This window comes from Lampetra fluviatilis, chromosome 1, assembly GCF_964198595.1.
Source record: "Lampetra fluviatilis chromosome 1, kcLamFluv1.1, whole genome shotgun sequence".
NCBI lineage: Eukaryota > Metazoa > Chordata > Hyperoartia > Petromyzontiformes > Petromyzontidae > Lampetra > Lampetra fluviatilis.
In genome coordinates, this window is record NC_136275.1 from 4986654 (window position 1) to 4998606 (window position 11953).

Below are 11953 nucleotides of genomic sequence, written 5' to 3' on the forward strand. Positions count from 1 at the left end.
CAATATTTTCCGTGTCTCTTGTCGTCTAAAGTCGGCTGCACGTGTCGAGTGGGTACAGCCATAGCGAGACGTATACTGAACGTGGTGTGCCGGGTGCTGCATCTTTATTTTTTTTCTGGGGATGGCAACCTGTGTGTGTTGCGTTCCCACGCGTAACCCCCCCCACCCACCCATCCAACCCCTTCGCTTGCCCCCGTCACCGCGGCCGACAGCTCGAGGGACAGCTGGCCTACGACGTGGTGCCGTCCATGCGGCCCGTGGTGTTCGTGGGGCCGTCGCTCAAGGGCTACCAGGTGGGTTGTTGGTCCGCCGTCAATAGGCGCGACCTCTGTGACGCGGGTGGTGACGCGGGCGGTGACGTGGCCAGTGACGCGGGCAGTGACGCAGAGCGGTCAGGGCCGAGATGGGGGGGGGGATAGACGTCGACGTGGGTTTCTTTCCCGCGGCGTTCGTTTGGAAGGGGAAATGATGCTTCCGCGGAAATTTGGCAACGTACTGATGTGCACACCAGCGGGTGTACAGGTGTGTGCACACGTGTGTGCGTACACATGTGTGTTTGTAAAGGTAGGCGTGCTAGCGTGAGCGCAGGGGGTGCCTTGCCCCCCCCCCCCCCCCCCCACCTAGTTGCCAAAGCTACAAGTTGGGTGCTGCCTTGAAAACCACCACAGTGTAAAAAAAACGCTTATTCAAAACGCGGTAAAACATTTTTTACAAAAATCGTACATTTACGCCCCACTTTTATGTAATCCCAAAAACTTTCTACGGAGCCGTAGTGGCCGCATTATGCGAAGACGGAGCGCCCCATGCAGCGTTAAATGTTCGAGACCGTGAGCGTCACGATGATGCGATTAGGCGAGAGGAGCCGCGATATACAATCGCCTCTGGGCGCGACCGTGCGAGACAAATCAAATAACGCAGCCCCACCTCGACCAATCGTCGCACCGCCGTGACTTGATAATGTCGCCTCGAGATGCGACCACTGGAGCAAGCAGAGCAGCGGTCGCGTCTGAGATGGGGACAAACGTCGAGGCGAGTTTCTTCCTGTGGTCATTTAGAAGGGAATTCTACTCCCGCGGGAATTATGCTACGGTACTGATGTGTATACCAGTGCGTGTACAGGTATGTTTACAGGTGTGCGTACATGTGGGTGTACAGATGTTTTTACAGGTGTACGTGCATGTGTGTTTACGGGTAAATGGCCGAGTTCGAATTTGTCTCTCCGTGCAGGTGACGGATATGATGCAGAAAGCACTCTTCGACTTCCTGAAGCGCAGGTTTGATGGAAGGTCAGCTCCACTCGTCTGCGCGACGTTGTTACATCCTCTGATGTAGTTTTGTAAATTGAATTGTAGAAAAGTGTTAAAAAACGAGAACCCCAGCTCTTATCTTGTGGCTACACGCCGCGGCTGTGCGTCGCGGGCTGCCGACGTGAGTTGCAAACTGAATTAAGGAGATGGTCATATAAACAACAACAAAATAACAACTTTAATATGTGTATAGCATCTGCATGGCACTTTACATTCGGCTAGATTGGGGGAGCGGGGTCAGGGCAGCGAAACACGTGGGGGAGATGAGACACGAACAACACCAAAAACAAAGATCCGTCTATAAAGGCCGGCGCGGCAAACACGGACATGGGGTGGCCAACACCACACCCGGCCGCCTTTGTCTCCCCAGTGCTGATGTTTACACGCACCGCAACCAAGGCTGAGTCACCCTCGGAGAGGCTCAGATAATCGTCACTGGTGTTGGTAGCCGTGAGCGGGAATCAAACTCGTAGCGTAGCGCGCCAACAACTACACTACCGCTCCCCCCCATCCCCACCACTCCCCCACACGCATGCAGAAACTTGCACCTCCAGCTGAGATGCGTGCGTGCGTGCGCCTCCGCTTGTGCCGCCGCTGGCAGGATCAACATCACGCGCGTGACCGCCGACATCTCCCTGGCGAAGCGCTCGGTGATGAGCAACCCGAACAAGCACGCCATGCTGGTGGAGCGCTCCAACGCCAAGCCGGGCACGGGGGTGGCGCTCCAGCGTAAGAGTGTGGCTGTAGCCGATCTCAATCCTTGCTCCATCCAGAACTCACCACCCCCACCCCCCCCGGATACCCCGCCCCCTCGGACCTGATCAGTGGATCAATCAAAACATGATTTTCGTAAAGCGCCTTTCACGATCCAATTGTCACAGAGAGCTTCGGCGGATGGACGCTTTAAAAAAAAAACGTACCTAACATTACTCTTTGGTTCTTTCGGTAAAGTCACGTATAAAGATAAAATAATAAATTAAATACTAGCATACGACGTTTCGATTGCAACACAAGCAATCATCATCAGGTATAAATGAAATAGAAACACAAATCTAGTATACTTAGAAATGTAATGTAATACAACAGAGAGTCGGATAACATTACAGTCAACACTCTACCTGGTTGATTACATTACGTCAAAAGCAATGAACATTTTACACAGCGCAATACTTCGACTTAAAACAACAACAACAACAACCGATTATCAACCCCACTCCCCGACCGTCAAATAGTGGTGTCAAGTTCACAGACAGATCGACCCAGAGAAACTTGTGTCAGACCGAAGATATGGGTCTTCAGCAACCGTTTAAATGTCCACAGACTACAGGAGCAGCTTCCCTTATGGCAATGGGGAGGTCGTTCCACAGCCTTGGAGCCACACAATATATTGAGCGCCCTTCCAATTTAACGCATCTACTACGATTTTTTGACTATTTATATTTTACCAGGTAAGGACCGATAGTAGGTTTTTACCCTTTTAACTGGTACAAAACTGACACCTTTATTCAAGGCATCATGTTTGCAATGACCACAACACAAGTAGTCAAAAAAGCAAACAAAAAGAAGCAACTCTGATAAGGATGATAATATGCACTGTCCTTGAAGTTGATTGGCCCACACCCGAGACGGCTTTCTTTAGAGCCTAGTCCCCATTGGTGTAGGGCCAGATGACACCAGAAGGCGTACAACTCAAACACAGTGCAATATCAGAGTATTGAGAGCTCGGGGTAAGCATTTACACTATGAGATCTCTTTTACCAGTGGCAAAATATGATAGTAGGTTTTTACCCTTTTAACTGGTACAAAACTGACATATTATCATCCTTATCAGAGTTGCTTCTTTTTGTTTGCTTTTTTGACTACTTGTGTTGTGGTCATTGCAAACATGATGCCTTGAATAAAGGTGTCAGTTTTGTACCAGTTAAAAGGGTAAAAACCTACTATCATATTTTGCCACTGGTAAAAGAGATCTCATACAGGTAAGGGCCATTGAGCTATATAGCTCCTTTTCAGAAGCGACCTGGCTAACACAACTGACAGCTCGACGAAGTGGCTTATCACGTGGAAATGTATAGCAGCCAAATACTTACACGCGTGCTTCAAAATGTGGAGGGAAATACCCGAGGACCCGGCGGAAAAAATCACGTGACCACAGGGAGGAACGCGCACACTCCAAATATACAGCTGCAGCCGTCAGGTTCGAGATCGAACCCACCATCATCACGGTTGAAATTATGTCTGTGTTTGTATATTTGTATGGCTTCGTGTACAAATATACAAACACAGACATAATTTCAACCGTGATGATGGGTACAAACTCAGTAATCACTGGAAAGATGTTATTAACCACGCAAAAAAGACTTAATTACACTTTTTGGACCATCTTATCTGACAGGCACTATTTTAATTTACTTCACCGAGTGTTAACATCCACAGTGTTTAACAGTAATCTCTTCATTGTTCTTTGATCACCGCTCGCCACGTTTCCATTCATTGTGTTGAGCACTACGTGATGTCTTTGATCACCGCTCGCCCTCCGTCCCGGCGCGTCTCCATTCATTGTGTTGAGCACTGCGTGCAGTCTTTGATCGCCGCTCGCCCTCCGTCCCGACACGTCTCCATTCATTGTGTTGAGCACTGCGTGCAGTCTTTGATCACCGCTCCTCCTCCCTCCCGATACGTTTCCATTCATTGGCTACCACAGCCTGATAAGCTCTCCCCCCCTCTCCACCTCCCTTCAACTTGCTTATAAGGGATTACATCTTGAATCATTGCTTCACTTGATGCAGCTAATTCGGCTGTGACGGTCCCACCTGATGACGGAGACTTGTGTTGCCTCCGAAACGTCGTGAATTTTATTTTGTTTTGTTTTATTTTACTTTCATTAATTTTAATGTTTTTACCTACGTGACTTTACCGAAAAAACCTGAGAATATGAATCATTGCAGTCACGAAAGCTTCAAATCTAAAATGAAAAATAAGTGATTTTTATTTTATTTTTTATTAATTTTAATTGCATTTTTTACCTACGTGACTTTACCGAAAGAACTAAGAGTATGAATCCTTGCAGTCACGAATGCTTCAAATCTAGAATTAAGAGGCGATGTTTGTGCTAACTTCTATGTGTGTATGCGTGCGCGTGTGTGTGTATGTGACCGTGTCGTGCCGCTGGCTGTCTGCGGCTGCGTCACAACAGATGTGCTGGGTAAGTCCCACCGTGTGTAGGGAGCGACAGGTAGCGGTTAGTTGACTGCGCTACAAACCCGACAACCCGCCACATCGGTGCAGACACACCCCACATGTCTCCCCCCCACCACGGCTTCCTGCCCCCCCCCCACTTATCCCAATCGTCTTCTTGGTGGAACCTCAGCATCGAATCTTCGAGCTGACATACTTTGTGACGACACTGCCCCGCCCACCATCCTCTCCGCCCTCCCCCCCCACCCACCTACCCACCCGCGCGTTGGCACCGCAGCGGAGGTGCAGGGCGAGGTGGAGCGAATCTTCGAGCTGGCGCGCACCCTGCAGTTCGTGGTGCTGGACGCGGACACCATCAACCACCCCACGCAGCTGGCGCACACCAACATTGCGCCCCTCATCGTCTACATCAAGATCTCCTCCCCAATGGTGACGCCGTCACGGATTCACTTCGCGGTCCTTGTGGTTCCAGAAGTGGCTGAATGCGCAGGATTTGGGGGAGGGGTTGGCAGAGGTGGCTCAGAGGCAGAGGCGTCCCTAGGGTACACGGCGAGTCGGGGTCGACCGTCCCGTGCCCCGCGCTTTGAGGGGCCCCGTGCTTCGAGGTCACGGTGTCAGATGTAATACTCCCGGTTTAGTTTGAAGGCGTCGGTGGGCCCCACACAGTGTGAGTTACCACAGGACTCGCACCCCTCCTTTGGCCGGCCCTGCCCAGAGGTCAGAGGTCAGAGCTCTGAGCAGGCACCGCTGAAAGCCTGGGTTTGAATCCAGGTTTCGGCCGCCAATGACTGCGCATAAAGCCATGGCGTTCGATTGGGTTCCGCAGTTCATTTGAATGAAGTCCAGATCTCAGAATTGTAAAAATCGGTCTGACTGTCATGCGATGTGCGTGGCTCTCGGTGGCAAAGCAGCGGGGAAGCTTCTGCCCCCCGACTGTGTGCGGACCAGAGGTCACTCGAAGGGATCTTAGAAGTGGCTCCGTAAGATCCGCGAGACATCTCAACGGTGCACCGTCCCATGACACGATGGCGTAAATAAAACAATTTTGTTACTCAACTGACACGTGTGTTTTTATTCTTTGGGTCTTTCGGTAAAGTCACGTAGATGATGACGACCGCCTGTGTTGCGATCGAAACGTCATAGTTTTCTGTTATTTTGTTACTTTGACTTTGCCGAAAGACCCAAAGAATATGAATTGCTGCAGTCACGAAAGCCTTAAGTCAAGATTTGACACGTTTGTTGATTGTCAATATAATTAAATTCACAATGGTTACAGCTCGTAAAGATGTATAATACAAAAGCGTCTAAAATCAGAAACGCCGTGTTATTGGTAAGTCAAAAATATTTCATTCTAGTACCCGATGAATGTGCCACGGTGGCCGGATGTTAAATACGCGTGCTATATATTTGGAGTTAGCTTGTCTCTCTCCCCGTGGTGGCGTGGATTTTCTCCAGGTTTAGAAACGTGCGCTCAGAGTATTTGGCTGATATAAATGCCCATATGACAAGCCACTTCGTTGAGTTATCATTTGTGGCCAGGTCACTTCTGAAAAAGAACTACATAGCTCAATGGACATTACCCAGAACAATAAAAAAATAGTTTAAAAGTTGTTTTTGTTTTATGCGGCTGAGAGGTTTGCAGCGTCGGATCAATATTGCTGGCAGGTCAGTTAAAAAGTGTCCGGCAGGCCTCATGCGGCCGCGAACTGTGTCAGAGCAGCGGCTGCAGGAAGGGCCGCTGCGAGGGGCTGCGTGAACCCATCTGTGTGGACCGCAGGTTCTCACGAGGCTCATCAAGGCGCAAGGGAAGTCGCAGAGGAAACACCTTGCCGTGCAGCTCGTGGCCGCAGAGAAGCTGTCCCAGTGTCCGACAGTGAGCGCACGTCATGGGCGTAGCGTGCATCACACAGCAGACACCATCACACTCCATCACACAGCACACACACACACAGCACACACCATCACACACCCACACAGCACACACCATCACACACCATCACACACACCATCACACACCATCACGCACCCACACAGCACACACCATCACACACCATTACGCACCCACACAGCACACACCCACACAGCACACACCATCACACACCTACACAGCACACACCATCACACACCATCACACACCTACACAGCACACACCATCACACCCCAATACAGACGCCCCCACGTAGCATACGTCCACATAGCTCACACCAGCACCCCCCCCCCCCCCCACGTAGACAGCATACACCAAGTCCAGCATCCGTCACATCGCGCACGCCCCACCAACGATTCGAGTCGTTCCTGCGACTCCTCTAACGGGAACACCCATCGCCGCCGCCGCTTGCTTCCGCAGAGCACGTTCGACGTGGTGCTCGATCAGAACCAGCTGAGCGAGGCGAGCGAGTACTTGGCCGAGTTCCTCGAGTCCTACTGGAGGGCTACTCACCCCGAGAGCCTCTGCCGCAGCGTCCCCATGCCGACCTCGCTCTCCGCGGCCTGCCCAGACACCTCGCTCCAAGCAGCCGCACTCAAGGTTCCCCGTTTGCGGCGGTTGCCACCTGTCCGAGTTTCACCTGTTTTCTCACTCGGCTGGTATACGCAGGAGGTCGTGGGTTCGACACCGAGACTGACGCCCGCTGTATATTTGGAGTGTGCGTGCCTCTGTCCCCGTGGTCGTGTGGATTTTTCTTCTTTGAGGCCAGGTCGCTTCTGAAAAAAGAGCTATGTAGATAATTGGGCCTAACAAGGTAAATACATAAAAATTTCGATTTAAAGCTTTCGTGACTGCAGGGATTCATCTTCTTGGTTCTTTCGGTAAAGTCACGTAGAAGAGAAATAATAAAAAAATAAAATAAAATACATTTATGTTTTATTTTTATTATTTTATTATTTCCATTCTACGTGACTTTACCGAAAGAACCAAGAAGATGGATACATAAAAAGTTTAGTACTTTTTGGTTTTTTCGGTAAAGTCACGTAGGTAAAAAATAAAATTTATTAAAATGAAAACAACTAAATTAAATCACGACGTTTCGGAAGCAACACAAGCCTCCGTCTTCAGGTGGAACCGCCACAGCAAAATTGCTGTCGTGAATGAAGAGAGCTGTTTATATAACCATGATTCCATCTGAAGACGAAGGCTTGCATTGCTTCCGAAACGTCGTGGTTTAATTTAGTTGTTTTCATTTTAATTTATTTTATTATATATTTTTTACCTACGTGACTTTACCGAAAAAACCAAAAAGTATGGATCCTTGCAGTCACGAAAATCTAAAAGTAAAAAAGTTTAGTGTTAAATCAGAACAATGGAAATTGGCGTATCTGTGCGGCTCGCAGCAGCAAAAGGAGTTGTTTATATCGAGATCTGGCGCCACTGGTCTTGTGTTGGATTATAAACTATTAAACTATGAACTCATTACAGTGGACAGGCCAGCAGCCAGGGAGTTGACGCGTCTTCTTGCCAACGACGACCATCTCAATACCCATCATCAGCCAAGACCTCGACGATGCTGTTGTCACCATCCTAGAATCTCTCCCAGATCTGGAAGAACGCTGGCGAACAGTGTGGAACAATGCCGATGTCCTGAACAAGCACCTCGCAAACATCGTAACACCTCCTAAACTAAACAAGTTGATTTGACCAGGTCATGTCCACTGAGTTGTGTAGCTCTTTTTCAGAAGCGACCTGGCCACAAATGACAGCTCAACGAAGCGGCTTATCACGTGGACATTTCTAGCAGCAACCAACTACTGTCTGAACGTGTGATGATTCTAAATGTAGAGGTATGAAGCGCAGCACCCGGAGAAAAATCCACGCGACCACGTGGGAGAGAGAGCACACGCAACCCAGACAGTCCGGGAATTGGCTTCTGTGTCCGGCTGGAAGCAGCAGCAGTTGATTCGTAGTGAGATCTGGCACCGCCCGTCTTGTGTTGAACCACATAATTACAGGACACGGCAGAGGTTTGGTGGGACTAGGCTGAGTGAGAAGTATGTCCGGGTTTAATCTGTGGCAGCCCTAGTCCCCAGTTGCTGAAGCGTGGGCCCCGGAATGCCCAAATGCGCCGAGTGACCAGCAACAAACGGCACTATTGAAGGTGCAATAGATGAGATGAGAGTCAGTATACGTTTCCAGAATTGAGCGAGGTGTTTAGGACATCGAAAGAGAGAGACCGTCGGAGGGAATGTGGGTGGTCTCCCCAAATTAGCCCCCCCCCACCCCCCACTGTCTTGGGTTGCCAACTCCTTAAATGAACATAAAGTCGACAAACGCGTCTCACGTCGCGAGATGTTACGACACGAAATAGGCCTTCGACAAGGTATGAGAGTAGGTGAAGGGGAGGGAAGTCAGGTGAGACCGGAGGGGCAGGAGAGTGCGTGGAGGGGAGTCGAGTGAGATGAGATGTGAGAGGTAGGAGAGTGTGTGGAGTGGAGTGAGATGAGAGGGGAGAGGTAGGAGAGTGCGTGGAGGGGAGTGAGATGAGAGGGGAGAGATAGGGGAGTGCATAGAGGGGAGTAGAGTTAGATAAAAGGGGAGAGGTAGGAGAGTGCGTGGAGGGGAGTAGAGTGAGATGAGGGGGGAGAGGTAGGAGAGTGCGTGTAGGGGAGTAGAGTGAGATGAGAGGTAGGAGAGTGCGTGGAGGGGAGTAGAGTGAGATGAGAGGGGAGAGGCAGGAGAGTGCGTGGAGGGGAGTAGAGTGAGATGAGGGGGGAGAGGTAGGAGAGTGCGTGGAGCGGAGTAGAGTGAGATGAGAGGGGAGAGGCAGGAGAGTGCGTAGAGGGGAGTAGAGTGAGATGAGAGAGGGGAGGTAGGAGAGTGCGTGTAGGGGAGTAGAGTGAGATGAGAGGGGAGAGGTAGGAGAGTGGGTGGAGGGGAGTAGAGTGAGATGAGAGGGGAGAGGTAGGAGAGTGCGTGGAGGGGAGTAGAGTGAGATGAGAAGGGAGAGGCAGGAGAGTGCGTGGAGGGGAGTCGAGCGTGCTGAGAAATGAGTCAGTAGCGAGTCGATTTTCCACCTCGTTCCACTGTGTGGCGCTGTTCAGTAAAAAAAATCACTTTCCATGTAAACACGCAACGTTAACCTCACGAGCAAACCCCGTAATGAAAACATTTTAACGAGTACAAAGGGATTTCTATCAACACGAATACAAATGTAGCGTCGCGTTCTCTTGTGTCTGGCGCGCCTCTCAGTCCGCTCCCCACGTGACTCGTGCAGCTGCAGCTGCTGCTGATGCCCGTAGGCTTTGCGGCGCAGCTGGCGGACTTGAATGTTCGCGTTCTTGAATGTTCGCGTTCTCTCCGTGACGTTACTTCGTATTTTTATTAAATCCTTAATATTAAGTTCACTTGCATGCTTGCTTGCGTGCTTGCTTGCTTGCTTAGGACCGTGCAAATCTTTCGGTCGTTTTTTATCCCACTTCCCGTGATCCAATCGAGCTGCCATTTTGCACACAGTCTCGTTGTGCTTGACAATTAATTTTTGTGAAAATTTTTCCAAAGTTTTACACTGTTTAGGGAAATGTTTTTTTAATATTTAATTACCAATTGCTTAATTGTGGCAGACAATCATCTGACCTATAGGTGGCAGCCATCTCAAGCCAGAGGACGAGAGGACTGTAGCTGCCCGTTTCATGATGACGCAAATGTTGACTAACCACATGGCATGAAATCCCTGCCCCCACGCTGTACAATGGAGACTATTTATAGAGCAGTTAAATTGAAGCCGCCAGGTTCTTGAAAGTGGTAAAACGGGTCAACGCTAGTGCCCTCGGGAATATACGGGGCATGTCAAGAGGTGATCTTTCATTTTTAAATCCTTTATATTAACTTCACTTGCTTGCTTGCTTACTCAAGAAAAACAGAAATGAATAATAAAATGAAACCGATGCTACGCATATAAAGGATTTATAGTGAAAAACTTTGTTTTTACGGGTTAATTTTTAGTAGATGAAGGCACTTAGTTTGTAATTTGTAAATGTGAAGTCATGTAGAAGGGAAATAATAAAATAATACGAATAAAACATAATAAAATACAATTCTCACCAATTATTTTATTGTTTTATTATTTCCCTTCTACGTGACTTTACCGAAAGAACCAAGAAGATGATTCCCTGCAGTCACGAAAGCTTTAAATCGAAATTCATAAATGTGTTTATATATAATAATGTTACAGCCCCTCTATCAAATCCACAATTGAAGGTCTCATCTTACGCCGTGGCGGTCATGGGGGGGGGGGGGGAGTGTTTGGCCATACTTCACCGCGCTGGTCAGTGCGGGTTGATGAACTGGATGTAGTTCCCAGAGCTGGTTCAAATATAACTCGAGTTTGAGAAACCCAAATATCTTGAAAACAAACACCCACCCCACCACCGATCGCTGCCCCCCCCCCCCCCCTGTATCCTTCTCTGGCAGGCGCTTATCTTCTCTCGAACCACCACGAATTCGGTGGAGGAGACCTGCATGGGGGAGGGTGAGAGCGAAAGCCCCGGCGGGAAGGGGGCCCACGAGGAGACCCCCCCATCCGCTCAGGCGCCTGCGGATGACGACGCCGGAGATGGTGGGGACCCCCCCGAGCCAAACCCCTCGGCCGAGCCAGGATCAGCGGGCGGCGAGGAGAGCGAGGGGGCCAAGGGCAAAGAGGAGGGGGCCGAGGAGTCTCATGGGAAGGCGGCGAATGACGCAGAGGAACAGAATCAGAATCAGCAGCAGCAGCAAGATTCACAGGGGCGGCAGGAGGAGGAGGCGAAGCAGCTGCAGCCGCAGCAGCAGAAGAGAAAGAAGAGATTGACACGTGCACAGTCGGGATCGGTGGATGAGACTCAGCCGACGGAGGGGAAGAGCCGAATCAGACGCAACGGGGACTGTGGCCAGCAGCAGCAGCAACAGCAGCAACAGCAGCAGCAACAGCAGCAACAGCAGCAGCAGCAGCAGCAACAGCAGCAACAGCAGCAAGGTCAAGGCGATGCCTAGACGCAGAGGATGGAGGCGGAGGAGGACGGGTTTCGAGATCGCGTGGGAGTCGAGCGGAGAGGGCTTGCGCGCTGCTGACAAGGACAGAGGCCTGCGGTAGTGTTGGTGGGGTCGCAAAGGTGGCTCAGCGGGTTCGACATTGCCGTGGCGAAGTGCTGTGTCCAGCACCATCGAGTGTCCCGAGGATAGACGGATTTTTTTGGGGGGGGGGGGGGGGGAGTTTTTTTGTCATCGGTGATTAATCTGCGTTCGCGAGCGTAGTAGCGGTGAGCTTGATGGTCAAGCTCAAGTTCATTTCAAGTTAATTTATTCAAGTTCATTTATTAGGTATAGCCCTGTGAGCCATTCGGCTCTTGAATCGGGTGCAACCGCAACAAACAAAAAACAAAAACATGAACAAAAAAACATCTGAAAGTGAATATGTGACTAAGTGCAAACAGAAAATCCAAGAAAAGACAGCAAAATATTACAGAAAAAAACACCGTAC

At 49.9% G+C, this 11953-nt stretch overlaps 1 protein-coding gene across 1 annotated transcript; it reads left to right on the top strand.

Moving 5' to 3' along the window:
* The first annotated feature begins 36 nt into the window (after positions 1 to 36).
* LOC144930976 (uncharacterized) lies at positions 37 to 11672 on the top strand. Its single transcript, XM_078854802.1, has 7 exons — positions 37 to 293; positions 1228 to 1286; positions 1909 to 2036; positions 4783 to 4934; positions 6283 to 6378; positions 6853 to 7032; positions 10909 to 11672. Exons 1-7 carry the CDS (start codon positions 249 to 251, stop codon positions 11464 to 11466), a joined length of 1218 nt encoding a protein of 405 aa, XP_078710928.1. The 5' UTR covers positions 37 to 248; the 3' UTR covers positions 11467 to 11672.
* Positions 11673 to 11953: the final 281 nt, after the last annotated feature.